At 38.7% G+C, this 11,199-nt stretch overlaps 1 protein-coding gene across 1 annotated transcript; it reads left to right on the forward strand.

Annotated features, from left to right (window-relative positions):
• LOC107627127 (uncharacterized mitochondrial protein AtMg00810-like) lies at positions 9,214-9,993 on the forward strand. Its single transcript, XM_016329987.1, has one exon. It carries the CDS (start codon positions 9,214-9,216, stop codon positions 9,991-9,993), a length of 780 nt encoding a protein of 259 aa, XP_016185473.1.

Below are 11,199 nucleotides of genomic sequence, written 5' to 3' on the forward strand. Positions count from 1 at the left end.
AAGCAAGCAGAAAAAGCCAAAAGCTCTTAAAACCAAAAGGCAAGGGCAAATAAAAAGGATCCCAAGGCTTTGAGCATCAGTGGATAGGAAAGCCTAAAGGAATAAAATCCTGGCCTAAGCGGCTAAACCAAGCTGTCCCTAACCATGTGCTTGTGGCGTGAAGGTGTCAAGTGAAAACTTGAGACTGAGCGATTAAAGTCAAGGTCCAAAGCAAAAAAAAAAAAGAGAGTGTGCTTAAGAACCTTGGACACCTCTAATTGGGAACTTTAGCAAAGCTGAGTCACAATCTGAAAAGGTTCACCCAATTATGTGTCTGTGGCATTTATGTATCCGGTGGTAATACTGGAAAACAAAGTGCTTAAGGCCACGGCCAAGACTCATAAAGAAGCTGTGTTCAAGAATAATCATACTGAACTAGGAGAATCAATAACACTATCTGAACTCTGAGTTCCTATAGATGCCAATCATTCTGAACCTCAATGGATAAACTGAGATGCCAAAACTATTCAAGAGGCAAAAAGCTATAAGTCTCGCTCATTTGATTGGAGCTATGTTTCATTGATAGTTTGGAATTTATAGTATATTCTCTTCTTTTTATCCTATTTGATTTTCATTTGCTTGGGGACAAGCAACAATTTAATTTTGGTGTTGTGATGAGCGGATAATTTATACGCTTTTTGACATTGTTTTTAGTATGTTTTTAGTAAGATCTAGTTACTTTTAGGGATGTTTTCATTAGTTTTTATATTAAATTCACATTTCTGGACTTTACTATGAGTTTGTGTGTTTTTCTGTGATTTCAGGTATTTTCTGGCTGAAATTGAGGGACTTGAGCAAAAATCAGATTCAGAGGTTGAAGAAGGACTGCTGATGCTGTTGGATTCTGACCTCCCTGCACTCAAAGTGGATTTTCTGGAGCTACAGAACTTAAAATGACGCGCTTCCAATTGCGTTGGAAAGTAGACATCCAGGGCTTTCCAGAAATATATAATAGTCTATACTTTGCCCAAGTTTAGATGACGTAAACTGGCGTTCAACGCCAGCTCTCTGCCCAATTCTGGAGTTCAGCGCCAGAAAGGGATCAAAAACCAGAGTTGAACGCCAGAAATGGATCAAAACATTTACAAGGTGACCATAGCTTGCTTCATACCGACAATCTCCGTGGGATTCGACCCTTACTCACGTAAGGTATTACTTGGACGACCCAGTGCACTTGCTGGTTAGTTATGTGAAGTTGTGAAGATCTGTTTAGACCATGGTTCTGTGCATCCGTTTTTGGTGCCATTGCCGGGGAATCAATTTCGAACAACAATTCACAACCTAAGTAGCAATTTCGCATACCACATGTCCTCATGCTAAACACATACAAAGGAGAAGGATAAAAGGGAAACAACTTATTGAATGCACTATCTATATGCATGTATCTATGCTATATACTAGCTATATATATCTATCTAGAATGTCCTATTAATTTGGTGCAAACAAACAAGAAAATTCCCAAGCAAGTATATAAACATATAGGGCTAAGCAAAGAAGTAGCTCAATGCAAGCAAAATCTAGAGAATTGATTCAAGTTTCAAAATGAAACAACTTGCAAGAATGCATGACAAGAGGTAAAGGAACATATAATTGAGTAATTGAACCCTCACTAGGTGTATGTACACTCTAATCACTTGGTTTTTAGGGTCAAATCACTCAAATCTCCTCGAATCATGCTTTCAAGGAATTGCTTTTCATCTAACAATCAACAAGTATTTGATGCATGTATGCAAGTATCATGAGGTCTTTAGAAGGTTGTAATGGGGTTGGGGTAAGGGTAGGATGAGTATATGGCTAAGTAGACTAAAGGATTGAATCTTTGATTAGCTCAAGTACCCAACTCAACCTATATCAATCAACCCATAGAAAATGCATTCTAACCACCCATTACTTCTTTTCACACACATTCATGCCTTAGTTTCTATTCAAAACACATATGCATTTCTTATTCATTTCATTTTTTTCTCTTTTTTTCTATGACAAATACATATGGTTAAAGCAAATTGATACATGAATGTGCACCCTTTTTTTTCCAAATTTTCAATGAATACCCACAACAACATTTTTTTCTCTACCAATGTTTTTCAAAATTTCCTCCGTACTTAAATGATATACACTCCTCAACCTAAGCTAATCAAAGATGAAATTCAAGGTAATTCATGGTTTTCCGCTTAGGGTTGTGATGTGCTAACAATTAGAACAAAGGGGATTAAAAAGCTCAAAAGGGGTTAACAAAGATAGATGCAAGGGTAAGTCCATATGGGTGAGTGAGTTTAATTCAAAAATGGCCTCAATCATGCTAAATGCATTCAAGACATCAAACATCGGAAATAAAGAATCAAGCAAAATCAAGATCACAATCATAGAAGGAGAAAAATCACACTATGAACAAAATTAGTGGTTAGAATGTGTAACCACTCAATATAGCTCAAAATCTCACAAGGTATTTGTTCTTTACTCTTCTATGTTCCATAAAAATCATTCAAGCAAGTTTGAAAATAGTTTTCAAATCAATTCAATAGAATGCCCTTGAAGCAAAATTCTTGGAAATCTTTGTTGTTTTTCACCAAAACTTATTTCTTATATGTATGTATGTTGTGATGGATGCAAGTTTTCAAAAATTTTCTTAGTTCTATTCCTAATTTTCAACAATAAAAAACTAACATAAACAATTAGGACAAAATTGAACTAGGTGCTATACTATTTACATCATCCAATTACAACTTCTATCTATAAATATATACCATGCAAATGCAATATATATATATATATATTAACTAGAGTAAGGATGCAATAGTAAAAAAAATACTAACAAATATCTACAAGAAACATAATAAAAGTAAACAAAAATAAAGTGCAAAGTGTTTGGAAAAGAGAGTTTACGCCCCAAAATGACGAATCCTCTCCCACACTTAAGCTTTGCACGGTCCTCCGTGCATGAACACAATCCGGGGGGAATGTCTCTAAGAGCTCTACCGTCAGCTGGCGAATACGGGGGCTTGGGTTGCTCATCAAAAGAAAATAGCATACGTTCCTCAATTAAATTGCCTAGGTTGCAAGTAAAGAATAAGCAAAACTTAAGGTACAAGCAACCCTAGGTAACCACAAAAGTGAATTGAATCTATGAGAGATTGGTTATCGATATTGTGCAAGTGAAAGTGCAAGATTGATAAAATAGTACAACAAGCAATAACCAATGCAATGAAGAAAAGAAAATTACTTATTCATCATAAAACACAAAGAAAGAGTCACATATTATAGGTACTTGTTACAAAAAGTGATACACTTGATAGCGATCAAGTGAGGTCACTCAAACAAATGCTAAGCATTAACGAGGAGCAAGTACCGGTCATGTGATAAATTTAACACGGAAATCATGATGAACAAGTAATTTCAACTCAAATAACTTAATCCAATGCACTTATATAATTTGCCCTAGTGGTTCAATCAAAACATGAGTATTCAAATCCACTAAGTACTTGCATATTAAAGCAAAGTATAAGTACATTGTCTCAAAAGGCAACCCTATCGCTAATAAACAAATACTTGTAACTTATTTAAATAGAAACAACTAAAGTAAAACTAATATAATAACTAAAATAAAAATGAAATGCAATGAAGACTAAGTAAAACAAGAGGAAAAACATGGAAAAAGCAAGAAAAGGGAGGGGTGGAAGGGGCGGGAGTGTGTTAGGGCTTAAATGGAAAAGAAATAAAAATTTTGCCCAAAATAGCAGTTGTACGTACGCACAGACATGTGTGCGTACGCACACTAGGTGAAAAAGGGGAGGGGTGCGTCCGCACAAAGTGTGCGAGTGCTCCGAACAGAAGGTGAAAATAGACGTCTGCGCACGCACAAGCCTGTGCGCGCGCACAGAATGTTTTTTTTAGGTTGAGGATCATGTGTGCGTGCGCACACAGGTCCGTGCGCACGCACAGAAGCAAGAAGGGTTGGGGTGCAGGCGCACAAGCTGTGCTAACGCTCCCACCAGAGGGGCTGCCAGCTTGCGTGCGGAAGCACAAGCTTGTGCGGCTGCACATGATGTGCGAAATAGGGGTTGCGTGTGTACGCACGAGCGGATGCGCACGCACAGAATGCAAAAGTCAGGGGAATGCGCGCGCACAAGGCATGCGAGCGCTGCCAGCAGTGGCTTTACAAGGGGGTGTGCGTACGCACAGCTGGATGCGTACGCACGGGACGCGAAATGTAGAGGTTTTGTGCGCGCACAAGTGCGTGCGCACGCACAGATGCCCTATTTTTTCAAAAATTTTTCTTTCAAAATTAAGGGGTCCCAGCGTTAGCACATCAACATACCAACCCCAAAACATTCAAAACATCCAAAATCATGATCCATATGCAGATTAACATATCTAAGCTCAAAACTAAACTAATCTAAGCTAACTAAGATAAACAAACATGCACTAAACTAAGACTATAAACAAAGAGAAAGGGTAAGAAAGATGTTACCATGGTGGGGTATCTCCCACCTAGTACTTTAGTTTATAGTCCTTAAGTTGGACTTTATTGTGGAGACTCTTGCTAGGGTGGTTTGTGTTTCCACTCCTCCTTGAACCTCCATCCAAGCTTGCACTTAGAGGCTCTTCCGGGATCCCATATTCTATGCATCTGGTCACCTTCTTGTTGATCTCCATGCTCCAAGCCGGATGGAAAAGCTCCTAGTTGACCCTTGTAACAACCCAACATTCTCCAGAAATCACCCGATTATGCTCTACACCATGCTTGAACTCTGATTCTTGAATTAACCTTCTTAATGATCCTTGGAGTTCTTTGGCTACCAACACTCCTTTCTCCACCACTCACCAACCCAAGAAAGACCTTGAGTTGGTAGTCCGTCTCCAAGATAGCATATTGATGGGGCCAATGAAGTTCATAGGTGAAATTGCCACCCACTCAATATGTTCTTGGTTGTCAACTCCTTCCTCACCAACCTCTTCCTCCTCTTCCCCATCCCTAATATCATAGCATGGAGGTTGTGAGAAGTCTACCTCCATGTCTTTCTCAAACTCAATGGGGAGAGGTTCATTAGGATCATTAAGGGGATTGACCAAGGAGGACAAAAAATCATCAATGATGGAATCCTCATCTTGATCAATCTCCCTCATGTCTCTCTTTCTCTCCTCCGGTTCACATACTCCACTTTCTCCCTCTTGTTGTACTTCAAGATCTAACCCTTCTTCTTTCCCTTGTGGCTCCATGCTCTCTTCTTCACTACATGCATTAGTTGACCCTCCACATTCCTCAAGAGGAATACCTTGATCGGATGAGCGTAGAAGAACTAAGCGGTTCACTACTTTGGCTATGGTAGCCATGAATTGACCTTGTGTCTTTCAGAATCCTTCTTGCTCTTGGAGAAAGGCTTGAAGATCTTGATCTTCTTGGGACAAAGGTTGGGCAAATCCACATTGTGGTGAAAGAGGGGTTTCATTATTTGGGAAGAAGGTTGTATGTGTGGGAGGTGACTCATGTTGGCAAGTGTTTAGGTTTATGTTGAATATATGGGCTATAGGCATATGGTGGTAGGGGTGCATAATCAAGATGAAATCCACCATATCCTTGGGTTGGGTATGTGCATTGGGAAGGGGATGGCTCATTGTAATATAGAGGAGGTGGCTCCTTCCAAAATAGATGCTCCAATCCCATGATGCAATCCAAAATTGAGGTTATCAAGCCCTACAAAATAATAACAACCAAACTCCAAACCAAGAGGGTGATAACTCATAGAGAAAATTGAAAATAAAAGCTAAAGACATCAATCAACAAAGCAAACAAAATCCTAATTACTAACAAAAACAAGCAAACAACCAAAAAGCATCTATTCACACTATTCACATATTTACAACAACCAAAACTATAACACTCATGATGCTAGTTCCCCGGCAACGGCGCCAATTTGATAAGAAGAACTAGTGTTGGTCTAGAATTTCTCAAAATAAGATCACTTCGTTGCAAGTATAGCTAAACCAATAACTAACTCTCAACATCAAAGTTTAGATGATATTCAAATGCAAAACATAATCCGAGATTGAGAGTAATTCAACTTTGGGTCGTTCTCCCTAGGAACTAATGCCAATGAGTGTGTACAATTTTGGTTGCAAGAAAGCCAAAGGGGTTTTCAATGACAAGAAAGCAATAAAGGAATAAAGAGATAAAAGAACAAGGCAAAATTGTAACTAATGAAGTAATAAAAGAACAAAAGAACTATGGATGTAATATAAACAAGTAATGCTATAAAGTGATAGAAAAGTGGTTCAAAACATAAATGAACACATAGTAGGCATAAACATAAAACATGGGAAAATTGGTAAATTTAGGAAAGCTATGAACCATAAATGCTCAAAGTCAATAAAGATAATTCAAACAAACATATAAAAGCCATCAAACATCAAATTAAACAACTAGGAATTCAAAATTGCAAACTATGTGAATATTGACAAGAGTGAGTAAAATATATGAAAGTGAAGAATAAGAAATGTAATTGAAAGAGAAATTAAAGAAATAATTACAATGCAATTGCTAGAATCCAAAACCAAACTTGAAGTATAAAATGCTTCAAACCCTAATTAAACCTAAGAGAGAATTCCCTAATCTACACTACTCCTACTCCTACTATGTGTTTTTTCCTATTCTAAGATGGCCCCATTGCTATATGTTGTTGTTCCCTTAATATAGCCTCTTGAACCAGCCTCAAGCCTTCAGAAATGGGCCAAAAGGAGCCCCAAATCACGAGTGCACGTGCATTTTTAATGAAGGCACGCACTGGGACCTGTGTGGACGCACAGGCGTGTGCGTACGCACACTTCGCCAAATTTTTACTTGTGCGTACGCACAGAGGGTTGTGCGCACGCACACTTCGCGATGCTCTGGATTCGCTCTGCTTGGGTTCTTGTGCGTACGCACGGGTAGTTGTGCGCACGCACGCATGCTGATTCCTTCTGTGCATACACACTTATCCTTGTGCGCACGCACGCATGGCTGAGCTCTCCTCTTTTATTTTCTTCATGTTTTCTCCCAAATGCATACTCCTCTTCCATTCCCACCAAGCCATTTCTACCTTGTTCATCTGAAATCACTCACAAATAACATCAAGGTATCGAATGACGGAATAAAATTAGTCAAAATAAGTGCAAAAGAGCATGTTTTCATAATCAAGCACAATTTAGGAAGAAAATACAAAAGCATGCTAATTTAGTGAATAAGTGTGAGTTTATGTAATGAAATCCATTCGAATCAAACCAAAATACATTGTCAAATATGGATTCATCACTATTATGTCAAATCAGTTAACAAATTCAAATTAGGATTAGCACACCTATTAATGCTACTAATCCTTCATTGATGAAGACTGAAACACTCAATGATAAATAGATTAATACAAAGCTTTAAAATAAAAGAAAACTTAAATTAATAAACCATCGAAATATGAACAGAGCTCCTAATCCTTTGACAAAGGTTTAGTGACTCACGGAGAATTGAAAAACAAAATAAAAGAAAGGAAGAAGAAGAGAGACACGTGAGGGATCCGAAGATCCTCCCCTCATGACTGCCTTCCTTTGTGAGCTATTCTCACTTATTTAAATCCAAGATTTCTTAATTCAAATTCAAATTCAAAACTAAATTTTATCTTAATCAGAAGTAATTAAGATAATCCTAATTCAAATAACAAAATTAAAAAGGAAATCAAAACAAGATTAAATAGAATTCAAATCTAATCCAAAACAGAATCTTCTTCAATATTCAAAATGGAATCAAATCATATCTTCACTGGCATGGCATTTTACTGAGGAAATTGGGCTTTGGCGTAGCACGTATTACTGTAGCGTGTCACGCTAGGCATGAATTTGGTCTCAGGGGTGTTCTCCTTCCCAAGCGTGGCATGCCCTTGCTGACGTTCCTTGTAGGGCGTGGCATGTACTGCACAGCGTGGGACATTCCCTGACAAAAATTAGATTCATGCGTACGCATGGGAGATGCGTAATTGCGTACGCACAACTTGGAAAAAATTCGTACATCGTGCGTACACATGGGAGATGCGTACGCACAACTTGAATTTCTTTTCTAGGGTGTGGCACGTACTGCACAGTGTGGCACGCCTTGGAATTAGCATGTGGCACGCCTTGTACAGCGTGGCATGATTCAATTCTTGAAGTAAACTTGTGCATATGTATGGGAGATACGTACGCACAACCTTCTGTTTATTTTGAGAAGCTTTGTCATGTTGCTCCTTTATCCTCCTTGCTTTGCTACTTGATTTTCTCATCTTTAAATCCTGTATTTTCTTAAAAATACTTTGAAAATGTTTAGTTGCAAAGGATATTGAAATTAATGAGATTTGAGAGAAGATTATGCATTTAAACCTAAGGAAACATAAGGAAAATATAATAAAAACTACTAAAGATGCGGACGCATCACCTCATCCTTTGACTTCCTCTTTTTCCCTGAAAATGACTTACTTCTCTCCCCCTTCCTTGCAAGTTGCTTCAATTTCTTCCTCCAATCTCTTGCCTTCCTATCACCTTCATTCACTGCTCCAAATGAGAAAACACAATATGTAAGCATTGTGGGAATTATATTTATTATTTCAGCGATTTCATTATCCGTGAATTTGAGAACTTCCCTGCTGTCTGCACACACTTCCTTCTCTCCTCCATCCCCTTCTTTTGCCTCCTCCCTCTGAACTTCACTCCTTATATTTTTAACAAAAGGATTTCCGTCTTGGACTGATAAACTAGAAAAATTTTGAATTAGACATATAGGGGTTGGCTTTTTGGTTTTTTTCTTCTCCCCCTCTGTTCTGACTTCAGGATTCGGGTTTTCATTCTCCTTTTGCTTGTCAATCCTCCATCCCACTTGTTTCTCCCTTAGCCATGAGCTCCACCTTTCCTCCTTAACACTTCTAGACACTGAGTCTTCTAGGTGTTGATTGCAAGCCCTTAAGTTATTCCCAACGTATCCATAATAGTGACAAAAATTTCTAATTCTTTCATACTGGAGCCATAATTCAATAACCTTATAGCTAATTCTTGCAATTTTTATTGTTCTTCTCAAACCGTAGGCACCTGCAAATTGAGAATTCTCTCTTCCTTCCCTCTCGACTCACATCTGTTCGAACTCTTCTTGTGATTGCTGCAGTCTGCAAATGGTTTCTAAGTCAGATGGATATGAAAAATACTTTTCTCAATGGTGACTTAAAACAGAGAGTCTACATGAAACCTCTTCCGAGATATTCTTGTTCTTCTAACAAAGTAAGTCTTCTTTGCAAGATACTGTATGGTGTTAAGCAAGCTCCTCGAGAATGGTTTGAAAAGTTCATGAATACTATCTACAACCTCGGTTTCACTTGCAGTCCTCATGAGAATGCTCTTTTCATTTGCAAGACTGACAGGGGTGTTTTGCTCCTACTATTATATGTTGATGACATGATCATTAATAGTAATGATGTTGATGGCATAAGTGATCTCAAAGCAAGTCTTCACCATCACTTTGAGATGAAAGACCTTGGATCTCTTAGTTATTTTCTTGATCTTGATGTTATCTCGTTAAAAGATGGCATCTATCTTTCTCAAGCAAAGTATGCATTTGATCTTCTTGCTCGGGTTAGGATTACTGATAGTCGCACAAAATCTACTCCGCTTGAGCTTAATGCTCGCTTCACTTATATGGATGGCACTGCTTTGGATAATCCTACTATTGATACACAATTGGTTGGTGGTTTTGTCTATCTAACTATTACTCGAGTGGATATTGCTTATCATGTTCATGTTGTTAGCCAATTCTTATCAGCACCCCACATTACTCATTATGCTACTATTTTTCAGATTCCTTGCTACATCAAAGGTACTATGTTTCAAGGTCTTCATTTTTTTGTACAATCTTCATTAATCCTTCAAGAATATTATAATGCTGATTGGGTTAGTGTTCTGAGGGTTACCTGAAACTGTAGGTCGATCTCGGACGAGATCTTCTGTATTGGTCGGAGCTGTTACGTCCAACTTGTTGGACTTGTTGGTGATGCTAATCCTTCGTCACCGGAGGGTGGTGGTACCTGCAAGGGACTCCGATGCTTAAGTTACCAAGGGTATTAAGTAGGTTTTTTGTAGAATCAGAGTATGAGTTATACTGATGAGCGGATATTTTATACGCTTTTTGGGGATAATTTCATATAGTTTAGAGTATGTTTTAGTTAGTTTTTAGTTTATTCCTAGTAGTTTTTAGGAAAAATTCATATTTCTGGACTTTACTATGAGTTGTGTGTTTTTCTATAATTTCAGGTATTTTTCTGGCTGAAATTGAAGGAGCTGAGCAAAAATCTGATTTAGGCTGAAAAAGGACTGCTGATGCTGTTGGATTCTGACCTCCCTGCACTCAAAGTGGATTTTCTGGAGCTACAGAACTCGAAATGGCGCGCTTCCAATTGCGTTGGAAACTAGACATCCAGGGCTTTCCAGCAATGTATAATAGTCCATACTTTGCACAAGAATAGACGACGTAAACTGGCGTTCAACGCCAGTCCTCTGCCCAAATCTGGCGTCCAGCGCCAGAAAAGGATAAAAAACTGGAGTTGAACGCCCAAACTGGCACAAAAACTGGCGTTCAACTCCACAAATGGCCTCTGCACGTGAATTGCTTAAAGTCTCAGTCCCAGCACACACCAAGTGGGCCCCAGCACACCAAATGGGCCCCAGAAGTGGATCTCTGCATCATCCATCATAGTCCACTCATATTTTGTAACCCTAGGCTACTTAAGATTTACAAGATAACCATAGATTGCTTCAAACCAACAATCTCCGTGGGATTCGACCTTTACTCACGTAAGGTATTACTTGGACGACCCAGTGCACTTGCTGGTTAGTGGTACGAGTTGTGAAAAGTGTGATTCGCAATTTGTGCTACCATATACCTAGGTGCTCCAGTGTATTTATAGTGGTGTGGAGTGACCTTTCTGGAGAAAAGATAGTTATCTTATCTTATCTTTGAGTGGAGTTATCTTATCTTTAAGGGAACCGCCCTTATCCTTCTAGACTTGGGCAGCCTTTGGACTTGGGTCGTGTTCCTCTGTTTGGGCCCTTTTTGGGCTTCTCCTGGTGATTTGGTCGAACTCTTTAAGAAGAGGTTGGGCAATCCTGACCTGAAGAGGTCGG

Source organism: Arachis ipaensis, chromosome B02 (genome assembly GCF_000816755.2).
Source record: "Arachis ipaensis cultivar K30076 chromosome B02, Araip1.1, whole genome shotgun sequence".
In the NCBI taxonomy this organism is placed as follows: domain Eukaryota; kingdom Viridiplantae; phylum Streptophyta; class Magnoliopsida; order Fabales; family Fabaceae; genus Arachis; species Arachis ipaensis.

What these genes read in the sequence shown, in the direction of transcription:
- LOC107627127 (XM_016329987.1), top strand. Translation starts at nt 9,214, where the DNA reads ATGGATATGAAAAATACTTTTCTCAATGGTGACTTAAAACAGAGAGTC.